The following is a 17,730-nucleotide window of genomic DNA, read 5'->3' on the forward strand; positions in this document are numbered from 1 at the left end:
TTTAAGCTCTGTGGTGACTTTATTAATATTCTGTTGCCGAACCAAAGAAACAAACATCCCCTCCCCAAAACAACAAAAACCCCCCAAACAACAACAAAAACCCCTCATGTTGTCATTTGCTTATTTTTTGTGTGCAAGCTTTAGCTCTTTTTGTACTGTAGCCTCACTGACCCATTCTTATAGTGCTTGTTATTATCTTAGTTTCAAGTCAGTCATTCTTTCCATCTTTTAGATCACTTTTGCATGTATACTTATTTAGAGTTTAGGGGTAAGACTAAAGTTATATCTTTTTTGTGACCTCTGATTACTGCTTATAGGATTATTATACTGAAGAATTAAAGACCCTTCCAGGCTGAAAGTTTAGAGGTGTATGTGTGTTGTGTTGTCAAGCATTCTGTAACACTTACTTGTGACTTCTTTATTTTGCCTTTGGCACCTGTTGTGGTAATAGTTTCATTTTGAAGAAGTATCTTTACTTTTAGAATCTTCCTATAGTGGAAATGGGTCAACTTCCTGTGAATTCTTTGAAATTTAGAATGGGTGTTTTGCATTCAAGTCATTTTCCTCTTACTTGTTATTTAGACCAGGTGTAAAAATAGGCAGGTTATATTGCGATAACACCTCCAAAACTTTAGGGATTTAAGTAAACTTTGTTTTACGTTCACGATGAGTCAGCTGGGAGTTTTGCTCCATTTTGTTTTATTTCTGGGACTTGAGTTGACAGAGAAGGCCTCATTTTGAGTATTACCAATCATCAGAGCAGAGAGAAAACATATCATGCTTGACACATGTATATCGACTCTCAGAATTTTCCAGAAGCTATATGTCATTTTTTGCATTTCATTGATTAAATTAAGTCATGGCTGTACCTAACTCAGGGAGGTATAAGTTTAGCATGTATAGAGAACTGGAAACATTTGGACAGTCCGATGTTCAGTCCACACATCTTTTACATCCTATATGCAGTTGATTTCTTCCCAGTGGAGATAAATCCGGTCACGTGTCACAATTAAAGTCCAGGATTTCTAAGTAATTCTCAATAGTGATAATTTCTTTATCTGGTCTAGACATGAGTTATCTGTCTCCTAATCCATATGTTGAATGCATAGGGTAATGTAGGGACAGATAAGTTCCCATATGGAGAGGGGAAGAATGGAAAACATATACCAGACTGTAGATTGTAGTAATTTGCAGATGTTGCCAGGGATCTTGACTTCTTCCCTACATTCTATGGGCAGTTTTTTTTTTTTTTCAAACTGAGTGTAGTTTGAATATTTGGCAAACAATAAAAATAAGCTGTAGGACAAGTAAAGTAAATATGAAAACCAGTTTGAAATTTATTATTAGTCAACAGATACAAAATTACTCTTGTGAAATTTCTAGAAAAGCTTCTAAACACACTGGATTTCTGTATTTATCTCATTATTGTAGCTCATTAACAAATAGTTCTTATTCTGCACATGCCCTAGAGCATAGTTCTTCATGGTCTTTGGCTTTGCCCTATGAGAGATCCTGCCATTTTTATTATCCTTGGCCACATCTGAGATTGGCTTTGGACAATATGGCTCTTTCTATGGTTGAGCAATTTGTTAAGCATGCTTTGATGACCATAGAAGGGTGGGGGCTCAAGATTATTTTTGGTTGTGAATAGCCGGTCTCTTGAATGGGTTCCAATTATCTTTTAATACCTCGTTAAATATGACCAACAGTGACCACCACATAGTATTTATTTTCTGTCTTTCAGCCTCTTTTCTTAGTGCAGTAAATAAATTCATTAGCCACAGAAACCAAGGTGCATGTTAATTGTAAATTCGTTAAATACACATCACCTCCAAATTATTGTAGCAATGTTTTTATCAAATATTTTGTCACATGGATAACTTGATCTGAGCACCAGTATTGGATAAATGTTTCCTTGAGTAGGTCCAGAATAGTTTGTGTTCACTTGGATCCCTAGCCAGTGTTTTGGGATTTTTTTTGTGAAGGCAACATCTCGATTCTGGTTTGCATACCAATGATGATAGATTAGCATGTGCTGCAACAACTCCTTCTCAAATTTCCATGGCTTAAAGCAATAGGTTTATTTCTTCCCTATGTCACATGCTCATTACACATAAGCTAGGAGTTCTCTGTGTTAAGCTCAAACTGACAGAACAGCTACCATTTAATCATTTCTAGTGACCCTGACAGAGGGAAATAAAAACTGTTGTTCAGTGAATTCTCCTAAAACTGTTGCCTAAAGGAGAAATGACTTCTCCTTGCATTTTTTTGATCACATGATGACTGTTACTAGCTTTACTGGAAATGGAGGGAAGAGGGAGCTAAGTGAGTCCTACCCTATACATGGGAACTGGAATTGTATTAATGATCTACCATATCAAAGAAACAAAGTCACAATTCTTTAAAGGTACTCATTACTTTTTTTTTTTTTTTTTTTTTTTTAGGTTCTTGTTTTGTTTTGTTTTTGTTTTTTTCAGTGCTGGGGAAGGAATGTAGGACCTCACCCATGCTAGGTAAGTGCTCACCCTTGAGCTGAATCCCCTGTCCCAAGGTTCTTTAATTTTTGAGGCATTAACTATTGTTTTCTATTTCCTTTTCTAATTACTAAAGGAAAAAACCTCATGAATAGCTTCTATAACCAGGGGAATGGCACATGCCTATAATCCCAGCAAATGGGGAAACTGAAGCAAGAGGATCCCAGGTTCAAGTCAGCCTCAGCCAATTACTGAGACCCTAAGCAATTTAGTGAGATCCTGTTTCAAAATAGAAAATAAAAAAGGGCTAGGGATGTGGCTCAGTGGTAAAACACCCCTGGATTCAATCTCCAGTACCCTGACAAGAGAAAAAACAAAAACAGCAACCAAATATGTTCTGTATCTTTGTCTTTATTCTGTTCTTGCTGGGATTCTCTTTCCCCATGCACATTTCCTTTTCTCTAAAGATCTTTTAATGAGAAGAGCATGTTTCTGGGAAAGTCCATTTTATTTTTTATGCATGCGATAATGCTCACTCTTCTGTGGCCTGAGAGGGTAGATTGGATTAATATGAGTAGAAGGTATGGGAGATTTGATTACACATGGTTGATAACTTTTTAAGACAAAATAAAAGTGTACACTATTTAAAGAGATGGTACTCGAAGGCTTCAAAAGTTCCCTTGGTATCTACCCATGCCCCCAGTTACTTCTTGTTTAGAGATAGTTACCTTTAACTGGTCATTGTTTTGACATTGACTTTCCTTTTTCTAATAAATATGATTTTGATCTTGTGAAAGATAGATTTAGTGCTCTTTCATCCCTTTATCTCACCCTGTGTGCTCCCTTTCTGTCTCCTGCCTTCTCACTCTTATTGTTATGGTTTTGGTTAAAGCTGATCCATGCTATATTCTCTGCTTTATGTCATTTTTAAAATAATCAAATTTATTTAAAAATCGAAACAAATTGCAGAAATTACTACTGAATTCTTATGTTTAAAATTAGGTAAGAATAATCACCAATGTCTATAATGGACCAAGTGCACAGTACTTTCACATGTATAATCTCCAATTCAGTGTTAAAATGTCCAATTTAGTGTTAAAACAATGAATTATAATCTCAAGGACAGGAAAGATGATATTGAATCTTTCAGTTGTGATCTTACCTATTGTTTTACAGATTGTAGTTATTTCATATAGTAATGAATGTTAAATAGTTATTCCCTTAGCAGTAGGAATGTATTTCCCTCCAGAATGTAAAGAAAATAGTGGATGACCTATTTAAAAACATCCCCATTAATGTAAAGTGGCTTTAAAATAGGGTGGTTTAAAATGACAATAATGCATGATCAATTTTAATGTCAGGATACCTCTTAATTATGTCATGAAAATTACATTTTTATATGCCTCTCACAGTTCTTATTCATCATTTTACTTTGAGTTTTTGAACACTTGACTTATTACTAAAAAATTACTAGCAAATTTGTTCACTGGTATAAACTAGCTCTAGGAAGTAACCCATTAATTATTAGCTCCTTTTTTTAGGAATACTTGTACACTATGAAGAATATATGTACTTACTGATAATATTGAATGACTGTATTCAGTTTATTAAGGGTTTTCCATTTTTTTTATCATTTTATTCTTTATTAAAAAAATTGCCCATATGCTTATGAATATATAGAAATAATTTTTGCTATTTTTCCATTGCCTATTTTGAAATAGTATTCTTGCATTTGAAAGATATAAGTCCTATTTGAAATAAAAAAGAATTAAAACAAATTTCTCACCTATACTTGTGAATATTCTTTACCTTCTATAAGTAGGGTATTTTTATATTGTAGTACTTTTCCTAAACAATTTTCTTTTAAACATAGGTAATATAGATCACAAGAGAAGAACTTCCTGAAGTTGTTCAAGAAAAATTTGAAAATAGCAATATAGAAGACAAAGAGAATTGACAGCAGATATAGAGGGCAGCATGGAAGTAAGTACACCAGGGAAGAAGATGAGAGGAGGATATCTAGGTCAAGTCTGAGATTAGAAAATAGAATTGAATTAAAATATGAGTTGAAAATACTTCAGATTCAAAGCAGTATAAAGAAATCTAAGTCTTGAACATTAAAAAATATATATCTTTAGAAATAATGTACTCTTAGTAGATATATTCTAGAGGATTTAAAGTAAATAAATGGGCTGGGGTTGTAGCTCAGTGGTGGAGTGCTTGCCTAGTATGCGTGAGGCACTGGGTTATATCCTCAGTACCAAATTAAGAAAAAAAAGACACAATATCTTTGTTTATCTACATCTAAAAAAAATTAAAAAGAAAAGAAAGTAAACATAGTAGATATATTTTGTATGTATCATTCCCTTCTTAACAGGATTTAGTAACTATTTGAATGTTTATTGTAAGTTAAGTGTGGATAGGCAGAATAAAAATGTCCAATTTAAAAATGGGTCTGTTGCCCCAGCCTCTTGGATTGCTGGGTTTACTGGGCCTGGCTAATTTTAGAACCTTTAAAGGTGACAATTAGCCTAATATACTCAATAAAATATCTGTGAAACTCAGGTTACCAAATTGAGAATTTTTCAGATATCTTTGGTTTCTTTTGCAGTTATCAAAAATCAATAGCATTATTAAATTAGTGCCATTTTATATGCATGCATGTATATACACATCATTCTCCCTCAAATTTTTTACTAGAAGGAAATAGTAAAATTCTATCAAAATCAAAATAATGTAAGAAATAACTTGTAGATTTAACTTTATTTAACAAATTCATTTAATAACTTTGTTGGATACCTATTCTGTGCTAGGTATTGTCCTAGGTAATAGAATACAGCAGAGAACAAAACAGACAGATTCTCCTGCTCATATGCAACTACAGCTGATGATGTCTTCTGACTTCAGTATATTTAGAGTTGGGATCTCTTTTATCATGATGTGCATTTTTCATAAATCAACTGAAGATTCTGTGCCAGAACTGAGTCCTCAGAAATATTTCAGCACATTGCAACCAGGAAAAGCCTCTCTAGCTTATTTTTGTCAAGCTGGTAAATATTTTTAAAATTCTAATATTCTTTTGATGTTTATATTACTGTGTAGTTAGTATTTGCTTAAGTGGGAATTTCCTGTCAAGATTAACCATATATGCTACAAAGCTGTCATTACAATTTACCTGCCTTGGTAAATCTGAACTCTGCTACCTGGCCTGTAGTGTTTCGCTGGTCAAGTCTCTTAGCTTCCTTCTGTTTCTTTTGTTGTCTGTTATGAGGAAATAATAATTGCTTTCTAGGTGTGTTGTGAGGATTAAAGAAGTTTACTCATGTTTAATTCATAACAACTATTGTTTTAAGGATTAGTTTATGATGTAACATCTGAATTTTATTTAGTCATTTCTTAAAGTATATTTTCTCATAGTTTAGCATGTAAATATTTTTTTAAAAATTAAAAGCTAAAATGTAGTATTAGTAATGCTTTAGAACTCAGCTCTAGCTGTATCATTAATTATACTGAATTAACTAATATAACTATTGAACAAAACTAATAATTGTAAAGGTCTCATGTAATATTTCATTCCTTAAAAATACTATTCTATTCTTGGAATTAGTAAATGAAGTGAATCCACTTTTCCGTTAGCTCCCTTTTTATAATTGTAACTTGGTATTTTAAAATTATTTTGAAAAGTTTGTATATGTGTATATGTGTGTTGTGTATATGGCATTAAGATTGGAAGAAATATGCCTAATGTTAGGTTCAAATTAAATGTTTATTATATATTTTTAATTAGGATTTTTTGAAGTTTATAAAGTTAAGTATATCATGATAAAAATATTAGAAAAAACATTAGAAATAATAATAATGAGGTATGCGTTAGAAGCTAGTTGGACAAATAGTATATTTCTTCTGTTTGCAGATTTTGGCTTTTACTTTAAAAGTTTATCCTTTTACAAAGGCAACCTATAAATATTCATAAAACATTTCTCATTTTAGATTCACCAAGTACCTCTGTACTTCTTGAAGAACTGAATGAGGCTGCTAAACCTCTCCAGGACTATGGGATTTCAGTTGCAAAGGTAGAAAGATATTTATTTTCATAAAATAATAGTGACAGACATTTTACAACTGTATGGTTTAAGACTGAATATCTAAAGATACTTTCTTTTTCCAAACAGGAAAAACATTTTTTTTCTTTTTTTGTATAAGAATAAAGAGAGTCAGAGAAAGATAGTTTCATATTATTGTACAATATAGTACATACAGAGGAAAGACTTTTTAAAATTCTTTAGCCTAGAATTTAGTTTTATTTCATAAGTCATTCCATTAAAGTGAAGTGTCATTTTCAAACCTATAGTTAAGTTTTTGTTCTGTTTTATTTTGCCTGACAAATATCTCAACTATTATTAAATTTCTATTAGTGCAAACTGGGGTAACGGAATTAAGGTAACTGAAGAATTTTTTGTTTTCTAAGTCTTTATAATTGTTTTTGTTGTACTTTTTCACATTTTTTAGAACAAAGTTTAACAACTCAAATATGTTTTTTAACTTTTTCTCAGTTTATAGCAAATTTGAATATTTTCTATCATAGGGAATTTCCACAAGCATCTTGGATTAGATTGCTACATACTTCTTTCACTTAATTTAAATTTATAGTTTGTATATAAGAAAACTGAATGAAAAATAACATAATGATATTAAATTCTTTTAGAATATTGTCTACCTGACTGTTCTTAAAAAATGCATTCTAAATGCTTGCATTTATTCTTTCTTAGTTCATTAACCCTCATCTCGGAGATGGTTGTTACCTTAGTTTCTGCAGCTAGACTTCCTAAGGCAGGAAAACATAAAAAAGGTTAACTAACTTTGCAATATATACCTTTAAAAAGTCCATATTTTTTTGGTGTCAGTTTTGTACATCCAGAGGTCTCAGTTAACTTTGAACAACTGAATCCATTCTAGAATAATAGCAACTCTCACTTCCCAGGAGGCTTGATTAAAAATTTTCAACTGAAATTTCAAAATAAAATAGTAGGTTAATATGAAACTGAAAAGGAATAATGATGCTGTTAATGTAATAACTAGCAGACAGTACTTAGTACTGTGTATCTAGCAACTGGAGTAGAATAATTAAAGGTTGTGCCCACATTGTTAGATTTATTAACTAACATTACTTAAATTCTTTTTATGGTCAAGAATGCTGAACTGTCTGGAAAGGAGATAGTGTTGAATGAGACAGGCCCCTATTGAGTACCTAGTTTAGTCCTTAGCACCTAGTAAATAGTAACTAATATTTGTGGAGTTGAAATGAACTTATTGTATTCATTCTTCTTTTGGATGGTAAGATAACTAAGACCTAATACTTTTCTTTAGAAAGTATATATCCTAAATTGTGGGGGATAAAACACATTTACAAATCATTGTAATAACTAAGAACCAGATCATTGCAATAAGAGATACAAATAAAGTGCCTTGGACGTTTAAAGGAAAGAAAACCTATATCTGATTGTTGAGATGGAAAGTTGCAAATGATATTGGGAAGACATCATGAAAAGTAACATTTGAGAACTTCTTCAAATTAAGATTGCCAGAGGTAGAGGTTGATGAGGAAATTGCTGAAGTATACTTGTACTGAATATTCCAGGTACGACAAAGATCTGACAAGCTGGATACAAAAACCAAATCCAACTGTATGCCATTTAGAAATGTGTCTAAAATAAAGACTTCAGAAATCTTCAAAGTAAATGAAGAAATCAAAGTATCATTTGTGCAGATGATAACCAAGAGAAATCTGGCATGGTTATGTTACTACATCAAAGTCTATTTTAAAACAGAAAAGCATTCAGTTACCTTTGACTTTTCTTTCATAACCAGTCCATCTACTAATACTAGATTGTACTGTCAGAACTTTTCAAGTCTGACCACTTCCTGTACCTTCACCTTTACCTTTCCTTGTCATCACTTTTCATCTGGGAAACCACAGTAGTCTTTTAATTATTGGCCTTTCTCCTTTAACTGTTGTTCCAATACAAACTCTTCTCCATATTTAAGCAGGTGTCTTAGAACACATTGCTACCCTGCCCAGAAAGGCTTTACATTATAGTTGTGATAAAATTGAACCTCCTGAGTACTGTAGAGATTAACTTTGTCTCTGATTTCATTTTCTATCCCTCTGCCTTGGTGTAACACATACAAATCATCTGTTACTTAAGCCTACTAGAGGTGCTGTTACCACAGGGATTTTGCAGTTACTTTCCCCTCTTAGAATTCCTCGTGAACATCCTTATATTTATATGAATTGCTTCAGTTCTTTGAGCAAATATCATTTCCTCAGAGAAGCCTTCTTTGATTACCTATCTAAAAAGACTTTTTCTATACTATCCCTTTCCTATTTGTTAAAGTGCCTGACACATATTAATTAGGTTTTTAAATTGTCTCTACTTTTGGAACGTAAATTCTAAAGATAAAGATTTTTTATTTGGGATTTAACTGTATCACCAGTTACTAGAACAGTAACTGATATGGTTCAAGTATGTGTTGAAAAAAATGAATGAACGGACAAACTTATTATTATAATGTCAAACCATCCCTACACTCTGGACTTAAATTCACTTTTTGGTTATGGCTATACTCTTTTAATTTTTTTTCTTTATTTGCAATAACAGGGGACAGGGTCCCCAGAGACAGGGCCTTGCTAAATTTTGTTCATGTTGTGATCCTCCCATCTCAGCTTCCCTAGTAGCTGAGATTATAGGCATGTGCTTCTGTGCCAAGCTTCTTTTTTGGCTGCAGGGGCGGGAGTGGTTTACGGGGTATTGAACTCAGGGGCACTTGACCACTGAGTCACATCCCCAGACATATTTTGTATTTTATTTGGAGACAGGGTCTCACTGAGTTGCTCAGCACTTCGCTTTTGCAGAGGTTGGCTTTGAACTTGTGATCCTCCTGCCTCAGCCTCCTGAGCTGCTGGGATTACAGGCATGCGCCTGCCACCCTTGGTTCCTGGCTTCTTTTTAATTCTAATTCTCTATGCCTGACTTCTTGGTGTCAGTTCCCCTTTTGAAGTTTTTTAAATAAATGTCACTTCCCCAATTATCATTCTATTTTCTCAAATTATTAAAATTAAATTGAGCAACAAAAACTTCATCTTAAAGCAAACAAAAACCTTACCAAATCCAAAACAAGTGTTCTCTTAGCCTTAGTTTTGCTTAGTAGCCACCAATGTGCCCTATTTAGAAAGCCCTCATTCTCTTTATCTTTCCTTTCCCCCTACTGTTTTTACACTCAGTCTTCTCCCTACTTTTACTTATTTGTGAAAAGTCTCTTGAGTTTCTTCTGCCCTTTTTCACTTTACTTCAGGTCCCAGTCATTCTTCACCTGTAGTAATGTACCTACCTTCTTATCTTTGTGCTCTTTCACCTTCCATTTTATCTTCATGTTGCTGCCAGGGTTATGTTTCTGCATTAAATCCAGATTATAAACTACCCAGGGCTGCTGTGGCTGCTCTAACATCAGGGACTTGGCTTCATTTTTTTCTGTTGCATTGTCCTTAGTTAAGTGACTTCTTCTTTAGAGAGGCCTAGTGGTCCATGATTGCCTTTGGCATTCTGTCTGTCTTGTCTCCTTTTTGTCAAGAAGTGGTAAAGAGCAAGAATATCACTCAATCCCTCCCCTTTTAAGAACCTCCCAAGAATTCCAACCCAGTGACCTCTCCTAACACCCTTTGTCCATCGCTACCTATTAGGGAGGCTGGCAAAGCCTTTTAGTGGAACATTTGCTTTTAGTAGTTTTGTTAATAAAAGGGGGGAGGGATATAGGTTTGAGATAGGAAATTGAGCCACATCATAGGTATGCCATACCTGTGTTCAGCTGCCAAGATGCTTTCATGCTCCCAATTTAGCATGCACTTTTGTGCTTCCAGTCACCTCACTTCACTGTGCTGGGGATTGAACCTTGGGCCTCATCTTACACTGAGGGTCCCCTCTGCCCTGACCACTTCCTGGCTTTTCTATTTGCTTTTATGTCTGGCCTTAAAGATATCTTTCCTTTTCTACCTAGTTACCTCCTATTTGTTCTGTGAAATTGGATTAAATGTAAACTCTTAGGTATAATTAAATATAACTCTTAGGTGCAAAAGTAGTTCCTTTCTCTGCATTTCCTCATATACTTGGATAAGTTGGCAGTTATAGCATACAAGTTAAAAAAGAAAGAAAGAAAGGAAGGAAGGAAGGAAACCAGAGACCTGGAAGGCCCAGAGTGAGGGTCTCACACACCATGGGAAAGCTTTGCAGAGCCTTGGATATGAGGAGGAGGGTGATAGCTGTGGCAGAAGTGGTGACCAAGGCAGGAGATGATTAAGGAAAGGTGCCAGAAAAAGTCCTTTCAAGATAGTTTTGAAGACATAAAGAAGCAAATGAAGGAGAGAAGGAATAAAAGCTTGATGGGATTGGCAAACACAAGTCCTTTGTAGCTGCACCGTGCCAAACAGCACTTCTACATTGCTGAAAAATTACCAGCCAAACAACAGAATGTTAGTTTTAGCTTTGGAAAATGAAAAATCCAAAGTGAGAAAAGCCCAAGATATCATCCTACAGCTGAGAAAAGAACGTTACTACCTTGCATGTCATTTATATGCATTGAAAGAAAAACTTAGTTCACAACAAACAGAAGAAGCTTTTCTGAACGATGGAATATGACCCTTTGGAATGCACTCCAATAGTGATGACAACACCAGGAATGTATTTGTGGAGAATTCACTGTAAATTCTTCTTGAAGAAGCTGACCTTCTAAGACAAGGAGAATCATTCCAAATGGAAGAGGAAATACCTACTAATTCTTCAAGACACACTGGGGGGGCTGGGGATGTGGCTCAAGCGGTAGCGTGCCCACCTGGCATGCGTGCAGCCCGGGTTCAATCCTCAGCACCACATACAAACAAAGATGTTGTGTCCGCCGAAAACTAAAAAATAAATATTAAAAAATTCTCTCTCTCTCTCTCTCTCTTTAAAAAAAAAGACACACTGGGATGTGATTTTGATTCAGATAAAGCTGAGTCTACTGATAATGCATTACCTGGAACTGTATCTCTCCATTATCATTTAAAGGCATTTTAATCATCTAAAGTCAATTGAATACCTCAGATGACTTTGAAACCAGTCATTTGGAAGGGCAGCATTTTGAATTGGAAATAATTAGATATGTAGATCCAGTAGCAAACTTGCACATACCTGAAAATGTAGAACAAAATGTTTGTGGATGGAACTAGGGTCAAATTAATTTATTACTAAGGCTGATTCGCCCAGGCAAGTTTACTAAAACAAAAGAAGTTATTTTGGAATTGGAATCTGAGCAAACTAAAAGTAAGCATGAAGATGCACAAGAAAGAAAAAGAGAAAAGAAAATCTAATATGAGAAAATAAAAATTTACATCAAAGTATAAAGGGAACAAAAGTGAAAATAAAAAAAAGTTTCAAAAAATATTGGATGAAAAAACTTTTTAGTTTGAGTAAGTCCCATTTGTTGATTCTAGTTATTAACTTTTGTGCTATGGGTGTCCTATTGAGGAATTTGGAGCCCGACCCCACCGAATGTAGATCGTAGCCAACTTTTTCTTCTATCAGACGGCGTGTCTCTGATTTGATATCAAGCTCCTTGATCCATTTTGAATTAACTTTTGTGCATGGCGAGAGAAAGGGATTCAGTTTCATTTTTTTGCATATGGATTTCCAGTTTTCCCAGCACCATTTGTTAAAGATGCCATCCTTCCTCCATTGCATGCTTTTAGCCCCTTTATCAAAATATAAGATAGTTGTAGTTTTGTGGATTGGTTTCTGTGTCCTCTATTCTGTACCATTGGTCCACCCGCCTGTTTTGGTACCAGTACCATGCTGTTTTTGTTACTATTGCTCTGTAGTATAGTTTGAAGTCTGGTATCGCTATACCGCCTGATTCACACTTCCTGCTTAGCATTGTTTTTGCTATTCTGGGTCTTTTATTTTTCCATATGAATTTCATGATTGCTTTCTCTATTTCTACAAGAAATGCCGTTGGGATTTTGATTGGCATTGCTTTAAACCTATAGAGAACTTTTGGTAATATCGCCATTTTGATGATGTTAGTTCTGCCTATCCATGAACAGGGTATATTTTTCCATCTTCTAAGATCTTCTTCTATTTCTCTCTTTAGGGTTCTGTAGTTTTCATTGTATAAGTCTTTCACCTCTTTTGTTAGGTTGATTCCCAAGTATTTTATTTTTTTTGAAGATATTGTGAATGGAGTGGTTGTCCTCATTTCCATTTCAGAGGATTTGTCGCTCATTTCAGAGGATTTGTCGCTAAAACAATAAGAGAGGTAAATAGGGAGCCTACACCCTGGGAACAAATCTTTACTCCTCACACTTCAGATAGAGCCCTAATATCCAGAGTATACAAAGAACTCAAAAAATTAGACAATAAGAGAACAAACAACCCAATCAACAAATGGGCCAAGGACCTGAACAGACACTTCTCAGAGGAGGACATACAGTCAATCAACAAGTACATGAAAAAATGCTCACCATCTCTAACAGTCAGAGAAATGCAAATCAAAACCACCCTAAGATACCATCTCACTCCAGTAAGATTGGCAGCCATTATGACGTCAAACAACAACAAGTGCTGGCGAGGATGTGGGGAAAAGGGTACACTTGTACATTGCTGGTGGGACTGCAAATTGGTGCAGCCAATTTGGAAAGCAGTATGGAGATTTCTTGGAAAGCTGGGAATGGAGCCACCATTTGACCCAGCTATTCCCCTTCTTGGTCTATTCCCTAAAGACCTAAAAAGAGCATGCTACAGGGACACTGCTACATCGATGTTCATAGCAGCACAATTCACAATAGCAAGACTGTGGAACCAACCTAGATGCCCTTCAATAGACGAATGGATAAAAAAAATGTGGCATTTATACACAATGGAGTATTACTCTGCATTAAAAAATGACAAAATCATAGAATTTACAGGGAAATGGATGGCATTAGAGCAGATTATGCTAAGTGAAGCTAGCCAATCCCTAAAAAACAAATGCCAAATGTCTTCTTTGATATAAGGAAAGTAACTAAGAACAGAGTAGGGACGAAGAGCATGAGAAGAAGATTAACATTAAACAGGGATGAGAGGTGGGAGGGAAGGGGAGAGAGAAGGGAAATTGCATGGAAATGGAAGGAGACCCTCAGGGTTATACAATGGAGGGGGTAGAGAGAGAGGAGGGGAGGGGAAGGGGGATGGTGGAGGATGGGAAAGGCAGCGGAGCACAACAGACACTAGTATGGCAATATGTAAATCAATGGATGTGTAACTGATGTGATTCTGCAATCTGTGTATGGGGTGAAGGTGGGAGTTCATAACCCACTTGAATCAAAGTGTGGAATATGATATGTCAAGAAATTTGTAATGTTTTGAACAACCAACAATAAAAAATTAAAAAAAAAAAAAGAAAATAAAAAGGGATAGACATATAGCATGGTGGTGAAGTGCCCCTGGGTCCAATCCCCAGTGCCAAACAACTCCCCCACCCCTGTAAACAAACATAGAATCAAATAAATTCTGATTAAAATGCAAAAAAAATATTGGATGAATTTGTCAGTTTTTGTGATAACTTAAAAATTTTAACTGGGAAGATGGTATTCATTTCACTCCTTTGGGACAGAAAATAAGTATTGATTATAAAAAAGAAGAAAACAATAATCTGTAGAGTGTGTTTGTGAATGGAACAGTTCTGGGGATGATTCTGATGACCTCTATCTGTCCCCTTGCAAGTACACTCAAAATCTTGTTACCAGATCAGATAGGAGACCAGTCACCAGGCCTTGATCTTAAAGAGCACTAAAATAAACAGATGAAAAATAGAGGATTTTAAACCAACAAAAACTCCTCCCAGTGTATCTCCTGAGACTTACCAGTCATCTACTCTGGCCTGAGGGTTATCACTAATGCCTCCTTGCATCCTACAGTGAAAATGAAGAAACTTTCTTTTTCAAAAAAAAAAAAAAAAAAATTAAGAAAGTGCAATGGAGTGTCTGCCTAAGCATAGGTGCTCAGCCAGTGTTAGGAGCCAACACTGACTTTGAAAGTAAAAAGAGGGGAGGGACCCTTATATAGATTTGTATTTTTTTGAATTCTCCTATTTTCAAGTGGAAGAAGGATTTGAGATTTCAAAAAACTGTGAAGCAGCTGGGCTCGGTGGTGCATGCCTATAATCCCAGTGGCTTGGGAGGCTAAGGCAGGAACCTTGAGCCTCATCAAAGCCAGCCTCAGCAAAAGTGAGGCGCTAAGCAACTCGGTGAGACCCTGTCTCTAAATAAAATATAAAATAGCCTGGGGATGTGGCTCAGTGGTCCAGTACCCCTGAGTTCAATCCCCAGTATCCAACAAACAAACCAACTACAAAACAAATGCAATAAATCTTTTGTTGGCTACTGTTTAAAATTTTCTTTTGCTCCAGTAGAAAATCTGTAAGACCTTACACAAATGTATGGGACTGTTGCCGTAGAATAATCTCTTAACAGGGCCCTAGATTGTGAACATTGCTTCAAAACTATATTTTATAATTGTTTAGATTTCTTAAGCTGCTTAAAACCCTTTATAAAATTCAAATTGAATTTTATACTGACATTTTGGAAATAATGATTATTCAAATTATTCTGGCATTTAAATTCTTTTCATAAGCATGGGATACTAGAGTGAAGGATTATTTTTTTAAGATTAGATGAAGACCTTTGGAAAAATCTTTATAAAATCTTGGAGTAAAATCCTTGACTTTCACAGTAAGATAAACTCCAAGTTGTTTGTGTTTCCCTTATACCACTGTTGTATTTAATTCTTCACATAAAATGTATATGGCATTATGATTAGAGAATCCATGGATATTTGGGCTCATGGATTAGGTGACAAGTTATGAATGCTAAGTGTGTGCTATTCAAAGTGATGCCTCAGCAAAATCATAAATCATTATGTCATGGACTTCCAGCCAGGAGAGCCTCTCTTATGTAATTGAAAGCCTCTACTGTTAAATATGTGAATACCAAGGGCTTCCCCTGTTTTTTATCAACCAGTGAGAGTTCAGAAAGCTTAACATCATACTTGTACATATCCCTTTAAACTTAAATCACTGAAGGTTGACTGTTTTTAAAGAACAATAAAATTTGTAAAAGATAGCACATGTATTTTCCTTCTGTTCTTTAAATATCAGGTAGCGTAACTGTTTATGATTGTCTTATTTCTAGCCTTCTCTATTCTCATCCTTGGAATTTCTTCTCTCCACCTTGATGTTAGTCAAACCTAACATCTCTGTCTTGAACATTTTTGTTGTGCAATCTTGTATCTCTGTGTATTTCTTATCAGCCATGCTCAAAATAACTTCTCATTACTCGAAGTGTTTCTTTTCTCAAAGTCACTGATACATCCTATTACCCCATCTTATTTTTTCAACCATTCCTTTTATACCTATTCATTAAATTCATGAAAACACTCTAGAGTTGTATTTTAACTATGAATAAATCTAATTAAAATTTATTTTCTCAGACTGACCATATAACTCAGTGGTAGAGTGGCAAAATGCTCATGGGTGAGATCCTGGGTTTGATTCCCAGCATGGAGTAAAAACAGTGCTAAAAATTCAATTTCTTAGTTTCTGTAGCCACATGTGGTGGTGATCACAAAACTGTAGACTATGCAGATATAGAATATCTCCATCATCACAGGAAGTTCAATCAGACGATGCTCTTTTAGGCTAGCAGCAGGCAAACTATGGCCTATGGGCTCAGTCTAGAATACTGCCTGCTTTGGGGTAGTCTACAAGCTAAGAATGGTTTTAGTGTTTTTCAGCATAAATGTTTTAGAACCAAGTCTGATGACAGGACACACTAACTTTAAATCCCAATAAACTATCTACATAATTTCCTCAAATTTTGCTTCTTGGCCTGTGAAGCCTAAAATATTTACTTTCTGGTCATTTATTAAGAGTTAGCTAATTCCTTTTCTAAAACATTGATTATTGTTACTTTTACTTTACACATCATTCTCTTCTGATACTTTGTGATATAACTTTGGTACCTCATCTTCCTTTCATACCCAGAAGCATTCATTATCCTAAAATGGTGTTATAGTTTTGTATTTTTAATGTTTCTGTATTCTTGGCTGTTACCGTTTATCCATAGACTGTATTGTTTTGTGTTTTAACAGTTTACACGAACAATATTGTACATATCCTTTAACAACTGACTTTTAACAGTTTGAGATTTATCCATGTGGATTAGATTATCTTCCTCACTTTAAAGGATTATATAAGTAATCCTTAATTATTTATTAATGATTTAATAAACATACAAAAAGAAAATACAAAATTGCATTGGATACAAGATGACATGTTTAATTGTCCTTGTTTTCATAACCAGGAAACTTGCCTTTTTGTACATACCTTAAACCTTAAATATAATCTTTTAAAGGTTAATTGTGTCAAAGAAGAAACATCAAAATACTGTGGAAAAGAAAAGGATTTGATGAAAGCATATTTATTCAGGTAAACTGTATTTTTGAGTGTGATGTGCCAATATACTTCTCAATATTCAAGCATATAAAATGTCACTAAGCCAAAATAAAGTTGTTTTTAGTGGGGATCATATGAAGTTCAGTAAAAAATTGAAGTAAACTGGGACATGGTGGCTCATACCTTTAATCCCAGCAACTTGTCAGCCTCAGCAATTTATTGAGACCCTGCCTCAAAATTTAAAAAAATAAGGAGGACTGGGGATGTGGTCCAGTGGCTATGTGCCACTGGGTTAATCTCCGGCATGCACACACACACATACAAAAACTCTATAAGTAATAGATTTGCTACCTAACCTCTCTGAACAACTTCCTTGTTCTCAAAATGTGGAGAGTAATATCTACCTTACAGGGATGTTTTGAATATTACATGAAATCATACTACAAATGCTGGGTCAGTAAGCACTTAGCAAATTTAGTGTTCCAAGTTGCTGTGTCAGATTCATATTTAGGTATACTTTATTTTTGAGGCATCTGCCAGTGTCCAGTTTGTAGTTTCCTCTGTATTTATGTCTGATAATCTTTCTGAGGTGTTTCACCTCCTATCCTCAAACCCTTAAGATTTGGCCTAGGAGGTAGTGAGCCGTCTATTTGCGCAGGAAACTCTCACTGAGGAAACTTTTTCTCTTTACTGTTTGTCTCCTTCCCAACCCAGTTTTTGAATCTCTGTGTATGTATGT

General features: G+C 34.8%; 1 protein-coding gene and 1 pseudogene across 10 annotated transcripts in view; both read left to right on the plus strand.

The window, feature by feature from the left end:
* Positions 1-17,730, plus strand: part of Txndc16 (thioredoxin domain containing 16) — an 89,484-nt gene that overhangs the window by 2,455 nt on the left and 69,299 nt on the right. For 7 of the 10 annotated variants that reach the window (XM_058584656.1, XM_058584653.1, XM_046461484.2 and 4 more), the window contains 5 exons: positions 2,445-2,513; positions 4,348-4,457; positions 5,288-5,524; positions 6,465-6,547; positions 16,951-17,024. In XM_058584656.1, the coding sequence (XP_058440639.1) occupies positions 5,347-5,524; positions 6,465-6,547; positions 16,951-17,024 (335 nt within the window). In that variant the 5' untranslated portion in view covers positions 2,445-2,513; positions 4,348-4,457; positions 5,288-5,346. Of the gene's footprint in view, positions 1-2,444; positions 2,514-4,347; positions 4,458-5,287; positions 5,525-6,464; positions 6,548-16,950; positions 17,025-17,730 lie in introns of those variants that run through there. The other 3 variants (XM_046461486.2, XM_058584655.1, XM_046461490.2) reach the window with 3 other exon arrangements.
* Positions 7,176-16,923, plus strand: LOC124104417 (shugoshin 1-like; annotated as a pseudogene).

The sequence above is a fragment of the Marmota monax genome, unplaced genomic scaffold (assembly GCF_021218885.2).
Source record: "Marmota monax isolate L192 unplaced genomic scaffold, Marmota_monax_Labrador192_F-V1.1 WCK01_AAM20220418_F8-fsc00001, whole genome shotgun sequence".
Taxonomy (NCBI): Eukaryota; Metazoa; Chordata; class Mammalia; order Rodentia; family Sciuridae; genus Marmota; species Marmota monax.